At 53.5% G+C, this 23,796-nt stretch overlaps 2 protein-coding genes across 4 annotated transcripts; both read right to left on the bottom strand.

The window, feature by feature from the left end:
• Nucleotides 1–50: 50 nt before the first annotated feature.
• CYC1 (cytochrome c1) lies at nucleotides 51–5,558 on the bottom strand. Its single transcript, XM_035124648.3, has 7 exons — nucleotides 5,446–5,558; nucleotides 2,761–2,954; nucleotides 1,530–1,656; nucleotides 1,089–1,246; nucleotides 820–980; nucleotides 625–725; nucleotides 51–382 (listed from the first exon to the last, which is right to left on the bottom strand). Exons 1-7 carry the CDS (start codon nucleotides 5,533–5,535, stop codon nucleotides 278–280), a joined length of 936 nt encoding a protein of 311 aa, XP_034980539.1. The 5' UTR covers nucleotides 5,536–5,558; the 3' UTR covers nucleotides 51–277.
• Nucleotides 5,559–8,163: 2,605 nt separating this feature from the next.
• Nucleotides 8,164–22,009, bottom strand: GPAA1 (glycosylphosphatidylinositol anchor attachment 1). 3 transcript variants are annotated; one of them, XM_035124615.3, is made up of 13 exons: nucleotides 21,882–22,009; nucleotides 21,466–21,562; nucleotides 20,578–20,757; nucleotides 16,160–16,271; nucleotides 15,906–16,053; nucleotides 15,372–15,473; nucleotides 14,802–14,998; nucleotides 14,362–14,558; nucleotides 13,673–13,826; nucleotides 12,673–12,768; nucleotides 11,960–12,159; nucleotides 11,578–11,748; nucleotides 8,164–8,985 (listed from the first exon to the last, which is right to left on the bottom strand). In XM_035124615.3, exons 2-13 carry the CDS (start codon nucleotides 21,537–21,539, stop codon nucleotides 8,742–8,744), a joined length of 1,875 nt encoding a protein of 624 aa, XP_034980506.2. In that variant the 5' UTR covers nucleotides 21,540–21,562; nucleotides 21,882–22,009; the 3' UTR covers nucleotides 8,164–8,741. The 3 variants fall into 3 exon arrangements, with proteins under 3 accessions (XP_034980506.2, XP_088532258.1, XP_060134190.2); XM_088676132.1 differs by lacking the exon at nucleotides 21,882–22,009 and adding an exon at nucleotides 21,663–21,852; XM_060278207.2 differs by lacking the exon at nucleotides 21,882–22,009 and adding an exon at nucleotides 21,674–21,813.
• Between the last annotated feature and the right edge of the window lie 1,787 nt (nucleotides 22,010–23,796).

The raw sequence follows: 23,796 nt of genomic DNA on the forward strand, positions 1-23,796 counted from the left end.
CAATCCATACAATGTACCACCTGGATTTCAACACAGACACCAGCTGCTTATTTCTGGTTGAAGAAACGCGTTTTATTGGGTTCCTGCCACCCCTTGCACCCAGGGTCCTCCTCTTCCCAAGGCTTTGTGGGGGACTGGATGGATGGAGACATTAAATAACAGCAAATGCATGGAGCAGAGCACCTGTCCGCCTGCCAGTCTGTACATACATTCCCAGGGCAGGAGAGGCAGCGCAGCTCAGGCATCAGAGAGAGGTCTGCCCCACCGGCAGCATGGGTCACTTGGGGGGCCGGTAGGCAATCTTCCTGCTCTTTAGAACGGACCATCTGTGCCGCTTCAAGTAGTAGGTGAGGGGCAACAGCAGACCCATAATCAGCGCCATCTGGGGGGGGGGAAGAGAGACAGCCCGGGGGGGGGCATGAAGTCACTTTTCTACAGAGAGACTTCAGGAGATGTCCAGGAAAGGAACCACTGGAGCCCCCACCCCCTGGCCTTCCTAGGAGAGCAGCACACAGGCGGAAGGGAGCAGTTTCAGCAGGCATGTTAGTGTGTCACCAGACCTCCCACTGGCTCGCTCTCTGAGGGCAGCCAAGCTCCTGCCACATGGAGGGCTCCCAGACCCACCTTCAGACCCATCCGCTTGCGGTGGTCGTGCTCCGGCTCTGCCGCCCACCGCAAGAAGGTGCAGACGTCCTTGGCGATCTGCGACATGGTGGCTGGAGTGCCTGCACAGGAGGGCAGAGGTTTCGTTCATTCCTTTTTATTCCGCTGCGAGGCTCCACAACCAGCCCAAGGGGAGTCCTGCCCGGCCCCACTTACCATCCTCAAACTCCAGGATCTCGTTGTAGATCGGGGGTGCCATGCCAATCGCCTCCCCAGGGAAGAAGGGGTTGTAATAAAGCCCCTCTCGTATGCTCACACCACCGGGTGGATCACAGTAGCCAGTGAGGAGGGAAAACACGTAGTCCTCACCTCCGTGCCTGGAACAGAAGGGCAAGGGAGGCTCAAAACCACCAACCGCCAGGAATAGCACAAAACCATGCCAACGGCCACCCGCCTCACTCCAGTCCTGGTTTGGGCATCGTTACCTGGCATTGACGATGTAGCTGAGGTCGGGGGGCACCGCCCCGTTGTTTGCAGCTCGTGCTGCTTCGGGATTTGGGTAGGGCTTGGGAAAGTAATCCGAGAGCTTTCCAGGCCGCGTGAACATCTCGCCATCCTCATTGGGTCCATCCTGCACCTCAGTCTAATGCGGGACAGGCCAAACTTGAGTGCAAGAATCCCAAGCCGCCCCAGAGGGCCAAGCTACCCACCCACCCAAGAATGACTTCTCCCTCCCCCCCTTCCAGTATGATTTGGTCTCCCCCCCCCCCAACACCACCAACCAAGCCGTCCATAAAGCCAGGCAGCCCAGGAGAGCCCCCGAGTCAGGGACCAGCTGTGCAAGGGGCTCCAGGACATAGCTTTGCCAGCCACAGCAACCCCAGCCCCCCCACTTCCCTGTGCCCCCCCCAAAGCTCAAATCCTACCTCTTCAGCCAGGGCCTTGGCTTCCTCTTCAGTGTGGCTGACACCAATAAGGTTGCGAAAGGCCAGGTATTCCATGCTGTGGCAAGCGGAACACACCTGCTTGTACACCTGGTAGCCACGCCGGACGCTGGAGACAAGCCAAAGAAGGTTCTGGTGTGTTTCTAGCCCCCCTTCTAGTTATGACCCTCCTGTGACAGCTTACAACTAATACAATATATCAAACAGTATCTTTTTAAAAAGAAAAACCAAACTTGGAAGTCAAACAATTAAAGATAGCAGCAGCCAATAGAGAGGATGAACGCAGGCAAGAGTTTTCCTTCCTTGGAGGTGGATGGGACACTCTGGGGCAACTCCCCCAGCAGGCAGGGAGGAAGCATCTTCTGGGAGCAAAGGCAACGGCGCCTACGCAAGGGAATGGGAAGTGTTGCACCCACTGCTGAAAATAGGGCACAGCCAGTGCCCAGGTGGGTGAAGAAAGGCGAGAGCACAAAGCAAGGCAGGGCATGAGCGCGTGGACTTGAGGAAAGCGACGATGGGGTCACCGTAACAGGGAAGAAAGCAGCCTTTGCTTCCTGCTTGGGGAGAGAGAGGGTGGGAGACGGCAGGGAAGCGGCTCCAGCATCCTCACCAAGAGGCAACTACACTGGTCCCTCGGTTTACGAACTTAATCCGTTCCGGAAGTCTGTTCTTAAACTGAAACCATTCTTAAACTGAGGCACACTTTCCCTAATGAGGCCTCCCGCCCCTGGTCCCTTCCACCGCCCGGCTTCCGTTCGTAAACCGAGGTAAAGTTGGCAAACCGGGACACAACTTCTGGTTTTGCAGAGTTCGTAAACCAAATAGTTTGTAAACAGGGCTGTTCTTAAACAGAGGTTCCACTGTACAGGAGGCCTTGGTGGTCAAGGAAGGCCAAGGAGGTGGCAGATCCTGGCAACTGTCAGCTGCTGGAAGGGCGTTGACAGAGAGGAGACTTAGTTCTTATCTGTACATCTCGGGATGGGAAGAGGAAGCAGAGCATGGGGGCGGGGAGAGGGGAGGAGCTTGTGCTTGACATGAGCCATCCGGCCGAGAAACCAAGACAGGGCCATGGGCACAGGGCAACCACTGGCATAGCTAACACCACACACCTCCAATGCCTACCTAGCAGGCTGCAAAGGGGAAGAGATGCACCAGTTCCCATAAATCTCTCCCTCTCTCCCCCCCCCCCCCGGCTGTTCTGCCCCATCCGCACCTGCTGTGATCCAGAGAAGACAGCATGCCGTTGTGACTCCAAGGGTAGTTGGGGGGGTGGAGCTCCAGCTCGCCGGCCTTCACTGCAGTGTGGAGAGCCAAGGCCAGGCCTGCTCCGCCTGCCGTCAGCACCCCCAGCGTGGTCAGGGCCACCTTCTTGCCTCGGGAGAGACCGGCCAAAGAGGTCAGGTTGGCCTGGGGGGAAAAGGACAGCAGAGTGAATTCGTGGGCAGCGACAACAGGCTCCTGTAGAGGACTTTTGCCTAGTATTCTTCTGTGAACCACCCTGAGACCTCCAGGGAAAGGGCAGTATATAAATTCTAATAATAATAATAATAATACAGTCGTACCTTGGAAGTTGAATGGAATCAGTTCCCGAAGTCTGTTCAACTTCCAAAACGTATGGAAACCAGAGTACGGCTTCTGATTGGCTGCAATCAGAAGCCACAGAAGCCGCGCCGGATGTTCAGCTTCCGAAAATCGTTTGGAAACCGGAACATCCACTTCCGGTTTTCAAACGTTTGGGAGACAAAACATACGAGTTCCAAGGCGTTAGGCAACCAAGCTACGACTGTAATAAAAATAAAAATACAAGCGGCCTCCCAAACACCACATCAGACGATCCATCCATCTAGTCTCATCGATTCTGCGAGGGGGGGGGGGGCGCGAATCAGGGTCTAAACTACCTGAATGAATGAATGGACTAGCAGCAGCTCCCCAGCCAAAGACCTCTGCTCCTTTTAGCTGGGAGATACTGGGAGACCAGAAACTGGGGCAATCTGCATGAAAAGCAGGCAATCCTCTACAAGCCAAGAACATGCCTTGTGGGGGTGGAGGAAAGGGGGCATGAAAGGCAGCCTGAAAATGTTATTACTGTATGGTTTTATACTTTTACATTGTTATAAACTGTTGTAATATATTTCTATGATACAGCACTATATATTTTTTAAAAATAAGTAAAATAAAATACCAAACCCTACGCCAAAGGATAAATGGACATAAATCTGACATCAGGAACCACAAGACAGAGAAACCAGTAGGAGAACACTTCAACCTCCCAGGACATTCTATACAAGATCTCAAAGCAGCTGTTTTATTACAGAGAAATTTCAGGAACAGACTGGAAAGAGAAGTTTCTGAATTGGAACTCATTACCAAGCTTAAAACCATGGAGCCACCTGGGATGAATAAAGACATGGGATTCTTATCTCATTATGCATGATCAAGCTTTCTTTAGCGCCTCTGCCCTTGCTCCCCCCCCCCAGGACTAATTGCAGTCATCAGCAGTCGTTAACAGCCATCTACAGGTTTACCACTCCCATCAGCCCATCACCCATCCCCACCACCCTCTCTCTATATATAAGGGTCTGACACTTCCATTTCCAGTGTATCTGAAGAAGTGTGCATGCACACGAAAGCTCATACCAAAATAAAAACTTAGTTGGTCTTCTGAATGCTACTGAAGGAATTCAGGTGCTACTGAAGGAATTTTTTTATTTTGCTTCGACTCAGACCAACACGGCTACCTACCTGTAACTAAAATAAAATAGGTAAGACTAGAGGATGAGCAGCGCTACAACCGTTAGGAGATGCCTCAAGGTTCCTGGGGAGGGGGTCCCTTGGCAAAGTCATCGTGTTGCATCCAGCACATACAGAGGGATGCTCGAGAAGAGCACACTGGAGATTAAGCACAAGAACAGCAAGCGAACCCCAAGCACACCCATCTAGGCTTTGTGGCCAGAACCGATGTGTTCTTCATGCAAAATGCAGAGGTGACAATGAGCTGTGGATCAACCTCTATTCCTGAAGCCTCTGCAGGTGCCCCAAATTGCCACCTCCGAAGGACACAAGCTGTACTTCAGGTGGTCACGGCAGGAATCCCAGAGAAGCTTCCACTCCCTACAGCCCTCCGGACCCAGCGGACCAGAGATCAGGACCCCCTTCTTGCCCTGCTTTGCGTGGTCCCTGTCCCCATGCCTGGCTGTCCAGCTCCCTCAGTCTGCTGTTCTCCAGTCGCATCCTGAGTAGGGCCGGATTTAGGTTTCTGGACCTGACAGGTATCTAAAGCCATTTGCACATGCAGAATGTAGGCACCTTATGTAAGAAATGAGCAAACCGGGAGCAGGCGAGCAGGCGGGGCCCGTGACTTACATCATAGGAGCCTGCACAACACAAAACACTGTTGCTGCATGTAGGTTTTATTTCGTTTTTTATCTTATATTTTTGCAAATGTACACCCAGTTTTTTTGGGGAGGGGCCCAAGAGAGTGGGCTAGAGCTTATACGTAAATCCGGCACTGATCCTGAGAACAAGGAAGGCCCTTGGCTCCGGCTGCACCGCTCCTTCTCCCAGGGCGGACAGGACGACCTCCGAAAGGCAGCTGCCCCCGGGGAGGAGGCATCGCCCAGGGCGAGGGAGCCCCAGACCTTCGGAGCCCCCCCCCCGCCCGGCGCGCAGGGAGGGAATGCTAGTCCCTTCCCAGGGAGAAAAGCGACCTGCGGAACTCCCCGCCACGGGAAGGAGAGCAGCTCGGGGTCCCCGCCCTCCGCCCGGGACGCCTCTTCCGGGGCCCCCGGGCGGGGGGCGGCGGGTGACCCCTCGGGGGACGCGGTGACCTTGGGCTCCTCCCGGCCGGGCGGGGCGGGGCCTCTCGGGGAGGAGGGGCGGGGCCGAGAGCGCGTCTTACCCGCGGGCGGGGCCCCCCGGGCAGGGGAGGCAGCAGGAGGCCCCCCCGGGATCGCGCCAAGCTCCGCGCCGCTGCCGCCGCCGCCGCCATCTTGCAGAGGAGCCGGTCAGCCCAGCCACCCACAAGGCACCGCGCGCCGGAAAAGGGGGCAGGCCGCCGTCACTTCCGGAGAGGGGAGGGGCTTCCCGGCCTCAGGCTCCTCCCCCGGGAGGAAAGAGGCGAAGAGAGCGGCGGGGGGGTCTCGGAAGGGAGGAATCAGAATAGGGAGGGATACCCAGGGGGCATCTAGTCCAGCCCCGGCCAGGCGCCCAGGACGGGTGGGCGTCCAGCCTCTGCTTCAAGGCCTCCCAGAAACGGAGCCCGTTCCGCCATCAGGCAGAAAGTTCTTCTTTCTTGCCACTTGCAAGCCACGGGTTCGAGTCCTGCCCTCCAGAGCAGGAGAAGCCAAGCAGGCTCCCTCTCCCGCGGGGCGGCCTTTGAGAGACTGGAAGGCGGCTCTCCTCGTCTCCGCTTTCCCAGGCTGAACCTACTAGCCAGCTTCTTCAACCGCTCCTCATCAGGCTGGGCCTCCAGACCCTTCCTCGTCTTGGTCGCCCTCCGAGCTGGTGGGAGAGCCATAGCGGATAAAAGGAAGCCCCTTTCCACGCCCTGCAGAGCTAAACTGTGGAACTCCCTCCCACGGGACGGGAGGAAGCCCCATGGCCACGAACTCGGATGCATTTAAGAGAAGACTAGGCAAATTCATGGGGGAGGCGATGGGTGGCTATCTTTTGTCTGCCCCGCTGGATGCCGTAATGCTGGAGGAGGAGGAGATGCTGCTCTTGCGGGTTTTGCATCGGGGCACCTGGTCGGCCACTGTGAGGACAGGAGGCTGGACTCGATGGGCCACCTTGGGCTGATCCAGCTGGTTCCTGTGCAAGGCCAGCTTGTCTATTGTTACCGGAAGTTTAGGCTGCGTATCACTCTTCATATGTGTAGCTCTATGGGAAGGGCGAAAGAATCCCCATAGAGCTATAAAGTCAAGAGAGGGCCTTCTCCTCCTGCAGATGGGACGCTTTCCTCGTCGTGGCTGGAAGCGGGAGGGGTGCCGGCCAACGCCAGCCCTGCAGTGCAGCCCGCTTTGAGTCTCGCCCAGCTCCCGCCCCTCCTCTTGCATAGCTGTCAAGTTCTCCCTTTTTTAAAGCTAAACTCCCTTATGCTGAATAGGCTTCCTCGCGAGGAAAGGGAAAACCTGACAGCTATGCTCTTGGCGAGGCTTCTCGGCGTCAAGCGGGAAATGCCAGTCGGGGGAGGAGCCGCTCTGCAGTGTCATCTCGTTGCGCTTTCTATGTCCCTTCTAGGAACGGCATGCTCCGTCGCTTTAACCCCTTAATGACCCTCGTAGGGGTGGAAAAGGAGCCCATCCAGCTGTCTTCTAGACTCAGCCCTTGGTCCATCCAGCTCAGTACTGCTGACACTGACCGGCAGCAATGGCTCTCCAGGGCTTCAAGCAGGAGCCTCTCACCTTCCCCAGCGCTTCCTTTTGTTGTACATGAAATGGGGGTCAGTATGTGCTGCATCTAAGCCTTGCCTTGCCGCCCCAACCCTCTGCTGCCGCATCTCAGGCTGGCAGAGGCCCAGGGAGAAATCCGCCCAGGAGCAGCTGAGGCTCTTGCCCAAGGGCCACCCGGCTCCTGTGCCTGGGACCTTAGGCTGAAGGGCAGGTGCTCATTCCTGGCCCAATTCAATGTGTGTAGTGGCTTCCTGTCTGTGAAATGTTCGGTTTTTATAGAGAGAATCTTGTATTTTTCTCTTGTGAACCACCCTGAAATCTACAGATGAAGGGCATTATACAACCTAATAATAATAAGTGCTGCCTGGAAGGACAGATCCTGAAGCTGAGGCTCCAATACTTTGGCCACCTCATGAGAAGAGAAGAATCCCTGGAAAAGGCCCTGATGTTGGGAAAGATGGAGGGCGCAAGGAGAAGGGGACGACAGAGGACGAGATGGTTGGACAGTGTTCTCGAAGCTACCAACATGAGTTTGACCAAACTGCGGGAGGCAGTGCAAGACAGGAGTGCCTGGCGTGCTATGGTCCATGGGGTCACGAAGAGTCGGACACGACTAAACAACAACAACAATAATAATCTGAAGAAGTGTGCATGCACACGAAAGCTCATACCAAAATAAAAACTTAGTTGGTCTTTAAGGTGCTACTGAAGGAATTTTTTTTATTTTACTTCGACCCAGACCAACACGGCTACCTACCTGTAACAATAATAATAATATATTTATGCCCCGCCCATCTGGCCGGGTTTCCCAAGCCACTCTGGGCGGCTTCCAACAAAACATAAAAATACAATCTATTAAGCATTAAAAGTTCCCTAATTAAAAGCTTTCATTAAAAATAACAAAATAAAATAAAAATCTCTAAGGTGTGTACAATGTAAAACCAACCAGTATCATTAGAACAAAACCCAGTATCATTACAACAAAAAGACAACATGAACCCAGTGAAACTGCAGCAGTATAGAAGCATGCCCTGTCACCTGGAGCTGATGGGAGTTGCAGTCCAGCGACATCTGCAGGGCCAAAGGTGGGACCAGCTGTTGCTTTGCTTTACTTTTTCATGCATCTTAAGCACAAGGTTATGGCTGATATTTTGAATTGTTAGTAGATGCCCCAAGAGCTGTGTTTCAAGTGAGGAGTCAGGATGAAAATAAGTGCAAGCACTGTATCAAAATCTTTTGTCTTTATTTTAATTTTAAGATTGTACACAGCCACTCTCCTAACCACCCCACCCCCACCCCCCAGTATCTTCTCGCATTGCTCACATCAGAGCTGGTTTTTGGCCCCGTGTGGTCCACGTGCAAGCTGAAGCCACCGAGAAAAGGACCAGCCACACTCCAGACCGGCCTCCTGCCCCTGAGATTCACACTCGTGCCTTAAGGCAGGGCCTTCTGGATACCACCACAAAAGAACCAGGATCCAGTTACCCCAGCCCAAGCTCCCCATCTCCTGCAAGCTCTGAGCAGCTGCCCAGCCCGCCCCATGCCCAGAACTATGAAGCGTGGCTTCAGCTGCCGCAGATGTCAGATTCCACAAGACCAGGATATTCCCCAAGCAGGCATCCCCTACAGAGTTCCAGTTGACGGCTTCAGGAGGCCTCACGCCCCTGCCCCTGAGTTTCACATTTCAGAAATCACAGTGGAACCCAGCAGGATGGAAGAGACACCTCTCCTGGCTGCCCCAGGGAAGTCCTGCCCAAAGAGGATTTGGCCAGGCCAGTTCAAGCATGGAGGCAGCGCCAGGGGGCTACTTCCAGAAAAGCACATTCCAGAGCAGAAGCCAGCAGGGGTAGACGAAGATGGCGATGAAGGGGAAGACGATGGAGCCGTAGAGGTGGTGGTCCAACAGCCCTTCCGCAATCGCCTGTAAGAAGCGCTGCCAGCCCTCCAGCAGGGAGATGGGGTACTCAATGAGCTCCTGGTACAGGAAGATGCAGAAGAGAAGTGTGGCTGCTGGCGTGACCAGGACCAGCAGCACAGCGTACAGGTACCTGGGGGGAGGAAACAGGGAAAGAAAGCTCTGGGCTCCTGTGCGGGCAGGATGTAGGGTGGGTTTTGTTGTCAGAATTTGCATACCACCCTTCATAGAATCATAGAATCCTAGAGTTGGAAGAGACCACAAGGGCCATCCAGTCCAACCCCCTGCCTTCTTGAACTGCGGTGCCCAGAACTGGACACAGTACTCCAGGTGAGGTCTGACCAGAGCAGAATACAGTGGTACTATTACTTCCCTTGATCTAGATGCTATACTCCTATTGATGCAGCCCAGAATTGCATTGGCTTTTTGAGCTGCTGCATCACACTGGTGACTCATGTAAAGTTTGTTGTCTACCAAGACTCCTAGATCCTTTTTACATGTACTGCTCTCAAGCCAGGTGTCACCCATCCTGTATTTGTGCCTTTCATTTTTTTTCCCCCAAGTGTAGTACTTTACATTTCTCTTTGTTAAAATTCATCTTGTTTGCTTTGGCCCAGTTCTCTAATCTGTTCGTCATTTTGAAGTGTGATCCTGTCCTCTGGGGTATTAGCCACACCTCCCAATTTGGTGTCGTCTGCAAACTTGCTCAGGATGCCCTCAAGCCCATCATCCAAGTCATTGATAAAGATGTTGAATAAGACTGGGCCCAAGACAGAACCCTGTGGCACCCCACTAGCCACCTATAGATCTGTAGATCTATAGATCTTGGGGCAGTTCACAATATAAAAACACAAGATAGAAACACAGAATACACAATAAAAACCTTTCCAAGTTGCACAGAACAACTCCATACCTCCCTGCTACTTCAAGATGAAAACCCAGATGCTACAGACTCGGTTGCTAGATTTTGCGCCGCCGTGATGGTTATTCGTCAAAGGATGGTTTGCGCCACAAACGAGGCCCCAAATGCAAGACCTGTGCTCCTTCATGCTCTCTCCCTGAGTCACTTTTAACTTTTCGTCCTCGTTTCTATCTGTTTAAGTTATGTATGGTGTAATTGGAGGGGCGCGGGTGGCGCTGTGGTCTAAACCACAGAGTCTAGGGCTTGCCGATCAGAAGGTCAGCAGTTCGAATCCCTGCGACGGGGTGAGCTCCCGGAAAGCACATCAAAGTGCAAGTAGATAAATAGGTATCACCTTTTAACTACTACTTTTTATCCCTTACCTCAGGGATGGCCAACAGGTCAATCGGGATCGACTGGCCGATCCCCGGGAGGTCCTAATCGATCGCTGTCGATCGTGGGCTCCTTTTCCTTTGCTTTTGCCTAAAAGCACCTGGCCCAACCCCCTCTCCCCTTGCTGCATTTTCTCCTTTTCTCTTGAAGGGAAGACGGAGTTTTAGCTGTGAGGCAGACTGCTTCCACAGCGATATTTTGGTGAGTGGCTAATCCCCCTCCCCCAAATTTTTTGCCACCCCCCCAATTGAACTTTATCCCCTGAACACCCACTAAAACGGAGCATTTCCCCCTCTAAAAAAGCTCAACAATTTTGACCTGAACCCCAATAAAACGGGGATAGATCACTTTACTGTGAGTAGATCACAGTCTCCTGGAAGATGGCCACCCCTGCCTTACCTGATTTAAGTTTTATGCATTCTATTTATCAGTATTTTTAATCTTATGCAAGTCTGTGACCAAAATAAAGTTTGATACCGATACTGAGGAACAAAAACAAAGCAATAACCCCCCTCCCCTTAAAGCAACCATTCCTTCTTCAGCCATGGACAGGGTTGAAGGACAGGACAAAGGGTCCGGGGCCACCTATTTGAAAAAGGGAGACGCTTGCTTTGGGGACACACTCTGCACCCCCAAACTCCGCAACACCCCTACAGAAGGATAATGGGGAGGACTCTATTCCTGCAAAGCACCTTTTGGACAAACCAGGCCTATTTGTATCTCCATTTTGAAACTAAGGCCAAACACATCGTCCAGATGTGGGCAGCTCTGCTTTGCATGTCCTGAGGAAGCCCAACATACAGAAAGAAATTGGGCTCTGCTAAGCATTTGCCTTCTTGCTTCTCCCTCTGGACAAACCCTTCGCTTTCCCCACAAAAAACTGGCCCAGAAGAGGGGGAACGCAGCCACTTCATTAGGCCAGGGATGGGGAGGCTGCAATTGTCCAATTGGTGCCGTCAGGCTACAACTGCCACCTTCCCCGAGGTGTTGGCTGCGGCTGAGGGCAGCTGCGAACTCCCAGCAACATTAGAATCCTAGAGTTGGAAGAGACCACAAGGGCCATCCAGTCCAACCCCCTGCCAAGCAGGAAACGCCATCAAAGCATTCTTGACATATGCCTGTCAAGCATCTGCTTAAAGACCTCCAAAGGAGGAGACTCCACCACACCCCCAGGAGTGCAAATTCCACTGTCGAACAGCTCTTACTGTCAGGAAGTTCTTCCTAATGTTGAGGTGGAATCTAAACATGAAAGGCCCGTGAAAGGCCTGCGCCTCCCTTTGATAGCTGGAGGGCAGAGCTCAGGGGGAGGAGGGGCAATCAGACACCCGTCATCTGCCCTGGGCAATTCTGGTGATCCCTGTCCTTTGCAGCCCACTTCTTGTGGGGTGGGGGCAGAGAGGGAAGCAGGAAGCAGCCCCACATCGTACGTACTTGGGCCCCGTGGGCTGGACAAGAGCAGCAACAGGCACCATGGTGACGGCCAGCAGAAAGCCCAGGGAGAAGTTGATGAGGGCTATGCAGCCCAGCTGCATGGCCAGGTAGAGGAGTGAGACCAGCTTCAGCGTCATCCAGCCACGGTCACTTCCCGAGCCCGTCAGGACCCTGTGGGGCAGAGACACAGAGCCAGTCTGCAGGCGGCACAACCACAGCCCCTTGAAAAGAAGAGCAACAGCAGCCTGGCCCTTGCCCCAGAGAGCGCTGGGCAATCAGGCACCCCTTTAAGCTCTACACGTCTCGCCCTCTCCACACAAGAGTCACACCGGAGGTCCACACCTGGCCTGGCCGCCTCCTCCCCTCCCTCCCTCCCCCTCACCTGTGCGTGTTGTGGGGCAACGCCAGTCCTGCCACGTAGATGGCAATGACCGTCAGCACCACAGCCTCTGACTCCGAGACGGGGAAGTGCTGCGTGGCCACCTGCTGCCCCAGGATGGGCACAAAGTAGAGGGCGAGCCCCGTGGCATGGCAGATCAGCAGCGGGGGTGCCAACGTCAGCAGGCTGGTGGGCTTGGGCTCCTGGGTGAGAGAGGAAGGCAGAGGGGTCAGGAGAAGGGCCCCCTCCCAGTATGGGAAGGACATACATTGCGGCAAAGGCCGGGGGGGGGGGGGAAACAACCCCACCCTTTTCCCAAAGAAGAACTCATTGTGCATTTGGGCATCTCTGCTGGAACAAGTGCAGCAGCTGCACCAAAAAGCAGGACTACTTTGACCCCCCCCCAGTATGCCTGGCCTAGGGTAGAAGAGGGGAGGGGGCTGTGTCCAGGGCACATCACATTTCCAAGCCATTCTCTTCCTCAACCAGCCATGTCTTTTTGAGGTGCTCTCTCTTTGCTGGCCATGCCATCCGTTGGAAGCAGACAAGCGGCACCCATGTTTTGTTGGGGGGGGGCAGGATTACAGGAATGGGCTGTGCAGGGCTCCAGGGTAACTGCAAGAGGTGAGAAATGCCCGTGCAGGTCCTTTCCCCCACGGAGTCCCTTCTCCGCCCCCTCCCCAGGACCACCGACACTCCCCGCCCCATCTTCTCACCTCCAGAGCAACAGGACTAGGACCTTGGTCTCCGTCGCAGAGCCGGTCATCTGGCTCCACGTCGTAGTGGCTCAGCTTCATCCACAGGTCCAGGGCGTGAAGAGGAAGGAGGAGTCAAGGGAAAGCCAGGACCTCAGAGGACGTGGAACTCCAGCGCAAGGCATCCCACCCCCTCACCCACATCCTAGGGGACACAAACCAGACACCCCCCTCCCCAAGTATTCAGAGGAGCCAAAGGGGGTGGGCTTCCAGGGTCTAGCTAAGGCGATGCCAGGGAACCTAACATCCCTCGGCCTCTTGTCAGAACACCTCTGGCATTTGCTGCAAGGGTGAAGCTCTGCTGAGATGAATGAATAGCAAAGGGAGACACACAGGGCAGAGCAAGGCAGGCCTCTGGTCCGCTGATCATGGCTGCGGCAAACAAGGGCTGCTCCTGAAGGGCTTGGCTGCCAGGCCTAGGGGCTAGCTACAATTGCTGCATGGAAGAGGGGAGTCCAGAGGGATGCAGCCAGTGTTTGCTGAAATTCTTCCTTCTGGCTCAGGAACAACATCGCACCATGACGCTGTCTGGCCGAAGGGTAGGATTGGCAGCCTGGCACTACTGTGGCCCCCACCCCTGAAGTCTCCTCAGGCCACCTTCCCAACAGGGGATGCCCCAGGCCCTATCAGCTTCTGCTCACTCTCACAGCTGGTCAGGGCAGAAGCTCCAGAGCCTGTCCTGTCCTGTCCACCCTCAGCCCAGAGGACCCTCCAGTTCAGCTCTCTGAGCTCCGTGGCCAGTTGGGCTCCCAGGGGCCTGGCCTTGGTGGCAGAGGGAGTCTCTCCTGAAGACAGACTCAGTTGCCTCGGGTGAGACCATCAGCCTGCCTGCTTCCTAGGGAGTCCTCCACTCTGCGGCCCCACAGTGGGAGTTTCTCCTCTGACCCTGCCCTGGATCCCAACGCAGAAGCAGCAAGAGACAGAACCGCCCCCCCCCGACCCCTTCAGAGGGGGAGGATATCTTGAGGACCAGGATGAGGATGAGGAACCCGAAGGCCGGCATGTAGAGCCCGATGGAGACGAAGCGGGAGAGCGATGGGAGCAGGTAGAAGAAGTAAGACTGGTGGAGGCGCTCCAGCAGGTTGTTCAGCTTCCGGAACATTCCCTCCAGGGTCCTGGGGAAGGCAAGCGGCGGGGTGAGAGGCAGAATTCTTCGCTTTGAAGGAGGAGAGGACTAGGGATGGCTACTGGCCAGGAGGGCTCGGCTCTGTATCCACAATCAGAGGCACAGAAAGCACAGGAAGGAAGAGAGCAGCTCCTGGGTTCGAATCCTGTTTGTGAGCTTCTTCCCATTGGGGCATCTGGTTGGCTACTGTGAGAACAGGAGGTTGGACTAGAGGGGCTCTTCTTTGGCCTGAACCAACAACCAGGCCCCGCTTACGCTCTCATGGAACCTCCAAGCCCAGAGGCAGTCCACCTGCGTTCCTAGGTTTTCAGGGGCATTCTGCCACTGGGAGAAGAGGATGCCAGACTAGATGGGCTCTTCTTTGGCCTGATCCAGTAACCACGCTCTTCTGATGTTCGCCTCCCCCTTCTGAGGCAGGTGGGGGCGTATCCCAACCCTTCTCAACTTCCACCCAAGCCGAAGTCTGCTCCTGCTCCCCAAACAGGGTCCCTCGCACCCATGCCCTGCCAAGGCCCCCTACTCACGTTCCAACCATGCCCATGTCAAACTTGTACTGGCGGAAGCTGTTGATGCCGCGCAGGGTGATGGCCTCAATGTGGTAGCGCAGAAAGAGCCCGTGGTCCCCCTGCGGCCGGCCAGAGCCCTGCTTGAGCACCATCAGGAGCATGGTCTGCAGAGAGTGGACGAAGGCCGGCAGGGAGTCCCAGTCGGAGCGCTGCAGCTGGAGGGCAGCGGAGAGGGGACTCAGGACATGACGACTCGGCCCAAAGCAGCTCCCTGCACTCAGAAACCCACCCCAGGGAAAGAGGCAAGGCAGCAGCCTCCCCTCCAGCCAGCTGGGGCCGCTTCCCTCGCAGGCACCGCAGCTGCCTTTGCCTAGGGGGCCCTGGGCAGGGCCCAAATGATCTCCCAGGGATAGCCCCCCCCCTCCAGCAGCCCCCCTGAGCCCCCCCTTCCCACCCACCTTGCCCTGAATGGTGCAGAGCAGCCCGTTCTTCTGGCAGAAGGAGTAGAAGAGGTGGACGAGGTCCAGGTTGGGCAGCTGCCCGTTCAGCCCCTCCACGGCCACATCAAAGCTGGTGATGACGTCGCTGCTCAGCTCCAGGGCAATGGCAGCCTGGATGGCTCCTGCCCGACCCAACATCCCCGACGAGTGCACCTCTGGGGGGTGGGGAGAGAAAGGATGGTCCCAGGTTGCTAAAGTAAAAGCCGATGAGGGGGGCGGCTGTTTGCATCATGGGGTTGGGGGCGCTGCCCTTCATTCCCAGAGGATGGGAGCCAGGGCAGGGCAGAAGCCCGGGGTGGGGGGTGGGGGGATGAGCCTTTGTTGCTGGATAACAGGACCCTGGAAGAGCTGGCTGGGTGAAGGGACGTTGCGGGTCTCGGCCAGGCCTAAGGGATGCAGGCAGAGAGACACAAGGCGGCCGCTCTGGAGAAACAAGAGGAGGGAGGAAGCAACTTCCCTCCCCCCCCAGCAGCTCCAAAGCAGGTGCTCCAGGCAAACTCCCCCAGTGCACACGCAGCGCCCTCTCACCTGTGACATTGACGTCATGATAAGCCTCCAGCCAGGCCTCCATCCCAATCAGATCGTGCTCATTCACCAGGAAGATGATGTCTTTGGCCCAATAGATCTGACCTAGGACAGAGGGGAAGCTCAGCAGCCCCCATGAACCACCTGGGCAGGCCCATCACTGGCACACATCACCCCCCAGCAACAGGCAGAGGTGGTTCTTCCCTCCCAGCCAGGGGAAGGGAAACCAGAAAGGGGCATCACGGGGAGGAGGCTGGATCCTACCTCCGTCTCGTTCTAGGAAATTTCAGGCATTACAGTTCTGGGCAGGGTGAGATACGGAAAACCCAGATTTTAAACTTGCACAAATTCAAACGAGCCTATTTGGCTTGGATTCCAGCTGGCTTGGATTGCACCCCTCCATTTCTTGGGAAACAAATCAAGGGGAACTGGGGACAACCCCCCCCTCCCCCCGACTTTCACAACTCTAGCTTAGGCGTGATCAGCTGAAGGAACTCTAAAGGCCTGGCAGCCAAAGGCCCACCCCTCCCAGCTCACCTCGGAAGTGGGAGGCCAGCGCCAGCATCAGCCCCACAGCCTGGTTGTTCTGCTGCCCCTCACTGCAGGGGACGCTTAGCACCAAGGACTCTGTACTAGCTGCCCGGGGAGCCCGCAGGATCCCATAGACATTGGTGCCCTTGACCATCTGCAAAGAGAAGGGCAGGCCCGAGGGTTCATCTCCCCAGCAGCGGAACAGCCGCACCCTGGCCCACCCGCCTGCCCCCGGAGGGGCCTGGAAGCCCGGCACCTACGTATCTCTCTCGCATCTCATCGGGGAAGGGCAGGGTGCGGGAGAAGGATTGCTTGTACACCTCCAGGCCCAGGTTCCACATGGTCTTCTCCAGCCAGGCCACTGGCATGCCCCTGGGGAAAGAGGAAGGGGCACCAGGGGCGGGTGAGGGCCCAGCTCTCCTCTTCTGCTCCACCAGCTTTTACAGCAATGCCCCCCTTGAGGAGGGAGGGGGTCTCGACCAGGTGGCAGAAGGGCCAGTTAGGCTGGCTGATTTATCCCACACTGTGTCACCACAGTATAAAAAGAGATACAATGAGATCATCTGCGCTATACAATAATAATAATAATAATAATTTTATTATTTATACCCCACCCATCTAGCTGGATTTCCCCAGCCACTCTGGGTGGCTCACAGCACATATCACAACATACTCAAACATCATTCCTTAAAAACTTCCCTAAACAGGGCTACCTTCAGATGTCTTCTAAAAGTCAGATAGTTGCTTATTTCCTTGACATCTGATGGGAGGGCGTTCCACAGGGAGGATGCCACTACTTTTTTTTATTAAAAAAATAATTTTTATTGGATTTTTACACAAACAAAACAAACAAGACATACAGTACATATTCTGTCCCTTCAAATACCCCCCACCCACGAGTCCACCTCTGCCACCTGTGGCACCCGCTGGTGTTGAGAATCAAAGGGGTCCATTATAAGACTGGGTTTGGCCTCCCCCCTCCCCCCTCCCCCCCTGCCACTGAGAGGACAAGGACGGAGGGGTTCTGGGGGCAGGTTTCCCCACAGCTGCTCCTTTAGACACAGTACCCATAAAAAATACAAATGAAAAAAAGCAAAAATTAAAAAATAAAAAAAAAATAAAAAAAGAAGACAGACAAAAATTTAAAAAACGTTCCCCATTCTTATATTCATCACATTGTAATTATGACTTCCTCAGATCTCCTCTTCCTGGTTTTCCTAACTTCTCTAATTAATTATGGCGTGTTTTCTAATCCAGTTCCAAATCTTATCCTTATATTATTGACTTAATCCTCCTCCTTCTTCATGCTGCCCCCCCACAAGTCCCCTCCTGCCACAAGAGGAACCTGCGAGGCGCAGCACTTCAAAGGTTCCATTTTTGTGTCTGGGCTTTCCTCCCCCCCCCTCTCCCCCCCAGAGCACCCTCTGCCACCAGGTGCTTCTGAGCAAAGAGAGGGGGAAGGAAGGATGCCACTACTGAGAAGGCCCTCTCCCTGCTACATTTCAGCACCTGTGTATTTTACAACATGTGCACATTTTGAAGAACCCTGTTCTCAACCTTCGAAATTTCTGCTTTTATAAAGGAAAAATCTTGCACTGTCTCCAGAAGAAATCCAGGCTTGGATGTGGGTGGCCCTCCAATGGAAGGGAACACTCATAGAATCATAGAATCATAGAGTTGGAAGAGACCACAAGGGCCATCCAGTCCAACCCCCTGCCAAGCAGGAAACACCATCAAAGCATTCCTGACAGATGGCTGTCAAGCCTCTGCTTAAAGACCTCCAAAGAAGGAGACTCCACCACACTCCTTGGCAGCAAATTCCACTGCCGAACAGCTCTTACTGTCAGGAAGTTCTTCCTAATGTTTAGGTGGAATTTTCTTTCTTGTAGTTTGAATCCGTTGCTCCGTGTCCGCTTCTCTGGAGCAGCAGAAAACAACCTTTCTCCCTCCTTTATATGACATCCTTTTATATATTTGAACATGGTTATCATATCACCCCTTAACCTTCTCTTCTCCAGGCTAAACATACCCAGCTCCCTAAGCCGTTCCTCATAAGGCATCGTTTCCAGGCCTTTGACCATTTTGGTTGCCCTCTTCTGGACACGTTCCAGCTTATCAGTATCCTTCTTGAACTGTGGTGCCCAGAACTGGACACAATACTCCAGGTGAGGTCTGACCAGAGCAGAATACAGTGGTACTATTACTTCCCTTGATCTAGATGCTATACTCCTATTGATGCAGCCCAGAATTGCATTGGCTTTTTTAGCTGCTGCATCACACTGCTGACTCATGTCAAGTTTGTGGTCAACCAAAACTCCTAGATCCTTTTCACATGTACTGCTCTCAAGCCAGGTGTCTCCCATCCTGTATTTGTGCCTTTCATTTTTTTTGCCCAAGTGTAGTACTTTACATTTCTCCTTGTTAAAATTCATCTTGTTTGCTTTGGCCCAGTTGTCTAATCTGTTAAGGTCATTCTGAAGTGTGATCCTGTCCTCTGGGGTGTTAGCCACCCCTCCCAACTTGGTGTCATCTGCAAACTTGCTCAGGATTCCCTCAAGCCCATCATCCAAGTCATTGATAAAGATGTTGAACAAGACTGGGCCCAAGACAGAACCCTGTGGCACCCCACTAGTCACTACTCTCCAGGATGAGGAGGAGCCATTGATGAGCACCCTTTGGGTTCGGTCAGTAAGCCAGCTACAAATCCACTGAATGGTAGCATTGTCTAGCCCACATTTTACCAGCTTCTTTACAAGAATATCATGGGGCACCTTGTCAAAGGCCTTGCTGAAATCAAGATAGGCTACATCCACAGCGTTCCCTTCATCTACCAGGCTTGTAATTCTGTCAAAAAATGAGATCAGATTAGTCTGACATGACTTATTTTTCAGGAACCCATGCTGACTTTTAGTGATCACAGAGTTTCTTTCTAGGTGCTCACAGACTGTTTGCTTAATGATCTGCTCTAGAATCTTTCCTGGTATTGATGTCAGGCTGACTGGGCGGTAATTGTTTGGGTCCTCTCTTTTCCCCTTTTTGAAAATAGGGACAACATTTGCCCTCCTCCAGTCTGCTGGAACTTCGCCTGTTTTCCAGGAATTTTCAAAGATTATTGCCAGTGGTTCTGAAATCGCCTCTGCCAGTTCTTTTAATACTCTTGGATGTAGTTCATCTGGCCCTGGAGACTTGAATACATCTAAACTAGCCAAGTATTCTTGTACTACCTCCTTACTTATTCTGGGCTGTGTTTCCCCTGCTGAATCATCTGCTCCATATTCTTCAGGTCGGGCGTTGTTTTCTTTCTTGGAGAAGACTGAGGCAAAGAAGGCATTGAGGAGTTCTGCCCTTTCTCTGTCCCCTGTTTGCATTTCACCATCTTCTCCTCTGAGTGACCCCACTGTTTCCTTGTTTTTCCTTTTGCTACGGACATACCCATAAAAGCCCTTTTTGTTGCTTTTAACCTCTCTGGCGAGCCTGAGTTCATTCTGTGCTTTAGCTTTTCTGACTTTGTCTCTACACGTGCTGGCTATATGTTTGAATTCCTCTCTGGAGATTTCCCCCCTTTTCCATTTTTTGTACATATCCCTTTTAAATCTTAACTCAGTCAAAAGTTCTTTAGATAGCCAGCCTGGCTTCTTTAGGCACCTTCCATGTTTCCGTCTCATTGGTATTGCCTGAAGTTGTGCTTTTAATATCTCCCTTTTAACAAACTCCCAACCATCATGAACTCCCTTCCCTTTTAGTATTACTGTCCATGGGATTTCACCCAGCGTTTCCCTAAGTTTTCTGAAGTCGGCTTTCTTAAAGTCTAGAATTTGGACCTTAGTATGCTTGGTTGCTCCTTTCTGCTGGATAATAAACTCCAGAAGAGCATGGTCACTCCCACCTAATGATCCTGCCACTTCTACCCCACTAACCAAGTCATCACTATTGGTTAGGACCAGATCTAAAATGGCTGATCCTCTTGTTGCTTCTCCCACTTTCTGGACAATGAAGTTGTCTGCAAGGCCAGTGAGGAATCTGTTCGACCTTATGCTCTTGGCTGAGTTTGACATCCAACAAATATCAGGATAGTTGAAATCCCCCATTACTACTATCTCACTTCCTTTGGAATGCTTGGCCATCTGTTCCAGGAAGGCATCATCTGTGTCCTCAGTTTGGCTTGGGGATCTATAGTAAACTCCCACAATGAGATCACTCAACACTGACCATTTATTCTTCACTATGTAAGAGTTTAAAGGGGAGGCAAGGCTTATCCGCGCCCCAGAAAAGTCTGCGCAGAATGCAGAACTACTGCCAATGTTAAGAGATTGCTCTTGCCTGGCTATGTACGAAGGAAGACAGTTGCCAAGGTGTGCCAAGCCCAAATTTCCACCGGGTGCAGAAAGGCCCTAAACTTCACTGGGGGCAAAACCGCTTCTTCCCTTTGATATCCCACTCCTGGCAGAACAGAAGACTTTTTCTTCTTGTAGAGTCAGAGAGTGTTGGGGTTTCTCTGAACCTGATGGGCAAGACCCTGGGTCAGCAATGTTGGGGGTGGCACCAAAATGCCCGCACTGAGCCACTGGGTTCACCTGGGGCCTGAGAGTGCCAGCCCCACGCACAGCCCCGGACGCACTGGGGGGGGCAGCCCAGGAGGTCCTCTGCACCCCACGGGGCTCCCAAGCCCCTCACTCACCCCGCCTTCTTCTTGTGGCCAGCAAACTCCCGGGTGTAGGACAGGGCACGCTCCCCGTGGACGAAATGCTCCTCCACCATGGTGGAGCCCATGGCGTTCTCCGACATGTAGATGCGCAGCGTGAAAGGGTGGAAGGCCAAGCCCAGGAACCAGCCTAGCCCCACCAGGAAGCTGATGATGCTGCGGAAAGAAAGAGAGGGAGGCCGTTGGGGGGGGCAGGAAGCTGCCTGGCCGCGGGGGGGGGGCATGTGGGCTTTGCCCCATGGGAGCCTCCAGAGGTCTTTTTCTTCTCCCCCCCCGATTTAAAATAAACTTTATTAAGATTTAAATTAAGATACATTCCATACATACTCAAGGACTACAATCATACCAAACAAACACAAATTCATATATAAATCATATATAAATCATAATATACAAAATCATATATAAATCATAATATACAAAATCATATAAATCATATAGTAATAAAAAGAAAAAAAAAGGAAATGCTACTAATAAAAAACTGTAACTTTCATCTCCAAATAATAATAATTAAAGCAATCATGGTGTGTTGAAAGTAATGATAATACTGTAACATAATATTCCAAAACATGAAGAGAAAGAGAAAAAAGAAAAAGAAAGAAAAAAGGAAAAGAAAAAAGGAAAGAATAATTAAAAAAAAGAAAAATATATACATTTAACTCTTCATTCGCGTCCAGAAACAATCAATAACAGTATCCTCTTATTCATCAAAAATCTCGATCTCGTATCTATATTTCTCCCACTAAAGACTCCCACTTATCTCTATTCTCAGATTTCTTTAAATATTGTTTCCTATTACTGCATTCCCAATTGAATGTAATTGAATAAATATCTCCAAGAGGTCTTGGGCACGATGCTACTCACCAGAGCGGGGTGTTGAGGCGCAGGAGGAGGCGGGAGAGGGCCCGCCGGCGGTAGGGGTCCGAGAGCAGCCCCATGGCCACGCAGAGCTCTCAGGGCCCTGTGGGGCAGAGAAGGGGGAGCAACGCCATTAATAAGCAGCACAACAATAACAACAATCTCCCCATTTCATTGGCGCTGCTCTCTCCTTGGGCTTGGACCTGGCAGGGACCTGGGTTCGAATCCCGCTCCCTCTTGGACGCCCCCCCCCCCCGGGCCTGGCCTGGCCTTCCTCGCAGGGCCGTTGTAGGGTCTCGAGGGGGCGAGGCCTGCGCTCCTCCTCGAGCCCCGAAGGCCCCCAGACAGGCAGAACGAGGCTCCCCCACCGCAAGGGGCGGGGCGAGGGGAGGTGGGCGGGGAAAGCCGGGCCCCGCACCCACCGTCCACGCGGGGCTCCTTCCGGGGCGGCCGAGCGCAGGGAAGCAGCGACAGGAGCCGGCCAGAGCGGCTCCCGGGGCCCTGGCGGAAGCGCGAGGGCGGCGAGGGGTCCGCCGGAAGTCCCGCCGCCCAGAACGGCCGCTCCAGCCCACGGCGGAGTCTATGCTCTCGTGGCGCTTCCGGGCCCAAGAAGGTCGCTCTCCCGAAGGGGAAGGAAATGAGAGATCCTCTAAGCATGTGCAGAGTGCACTTGGGCCCCCGCCAGACCCCCTCTCTCGCAGAAGGGCGCTGTGGTTCGTGCACTGCAGAGACCCGCTTCCAACTCTAACGATTCTGATTCTCCGCCTGGGGGATTTTAATTTAATTCAATTTAATTTCGCAGTCCTCCCCGGAGCTCGAGGCAGCTGTCTCCCGGCTCCCCTCAGTGTTACCCTCACAAGGCCAGCTGGAAGCCGGATCCTGCCCCTCCCCCGGGCCAGAAGGGGCCGCATGGAAAAGGCCCCCTCTGCTCCGCCTGGCCCTCGAGAAGGCGCTCTCCCTGCGCACCAGAATCCCTGTGGCCTCTGCGTCCCCTGTGGCTCCTGGTCTTCCTTCCAGGCTGCGTCCTGGGCCAAGTTTTGCAGGTCGGAGAGGGTGACTTGCTCAAAGGCAAGTCCAGGAAGCCCCCTCGGAGCTGCAGTCTGGAGCCCCAGGCCTCCCTCCCACCTTGTTTGATGGCGCAGCAGACAGGTCTTCTCCACAAGAGCAGCTCCTCTCAGGGACAGGCCCTTCCTGTCTCTCTCCAAGGACCGTCTGCCACCAACAGGGAGCCCCTGAACATCCATGGGCAGCTGTTTTCCTAGCCTGGGAATGAGCCCAACGCCTCCACTTTGCATGCCATGCTCAGTCCCTGCTGGCGTCTCCGGGTGGGGCTCAGAAAACTCCTGCCTGACACCCGAGATATCCACTTGGTAGAAGGGTTTCCTACATGCCCACTTTTTGCTCCCGATGCTCTCAAGGATATGTTGCCTCCAAGATCTTGGCTGGGAAATGTTGCATCTCACTCAGGCTTGGAGGCCTGGCTGGCATCATCCTGTGCAAAGAGCACATGGCATGAGCACTTGCCAACCTTGGTGAGCACTCGGTGTGGATGGGTTGTTTCTGGAGAGAACTGCAGTGGAAGTTATAGTATATACTTTGCTAGATCCCCTACTTGTGAGAAGATGTAAAAGGAGTGTGGAAGGACATTGCTAGGTTATTGTTAGCTTGAGTGACAGAAATTAACCAGGCATGTTTTGTGACTGACGCGGGTCCAACTGCGATGACCATGTGGAGATCTCTGGGTTCCAGGTTGGTGAAGGGGGAAAGCCAAATGTCTCTTCGAGAAGGATCTGAAATACTTTCCTTGAAGCTTGAATTTGTTTTGTTAGGGAATTTTATGGGGGGGGGCACCCAAACGAGGCTTCATTTGGGAATCAAGATTGGCACAAATGCCCTCAAGGGGACCCCATCTGATCCTACAACACCACTCTAGTATCTCCACCAACACAAACCCTGCAGGATCAAGCCCTGTGTAATAAAGGCTCCCTTTCCTACCCTTTCTCTGTTGCCTGAGACTCTATGTAACCATATTTCTTTATGAATGAATACCGTGTATCTGTATTTCTAAATGAAACCCCCTTTTGCGACTCTGTCCAAGGGCTCTCAGGGATGCAGGGAACAGCCATAATCCTTTAAGCGAGAGGTCACGTAGCCAGGGTGGTGCTCCTCTGCAAATCCATAATCCATTCAGGTACTATCTCCTGCCATTCCCGACCTGCTGAAGCCAGAGGCAATACACACACCTGGACCCATTGTTTTTCTCTGTCAGGTACTCAAGGATCCCCTCCCAGATACTTACTGGTACTTGCTTATCAATGTCCTGGGACATCGTGCATT

This window comes from Zootoca vivipara, chromosome 8 (assembly GCF_965207765.1).
Source record: "Zootoca vivipara chromosome 8, rZooViv2.hap1.1, whole genome shotgun sequence".
Classification (NCBI taxonomy): Eukaryota; Metazoa; Chordata; class Lepidosauria; order Squamata; family Lacertidae; genus Zootoca; species Zootoca vivipara.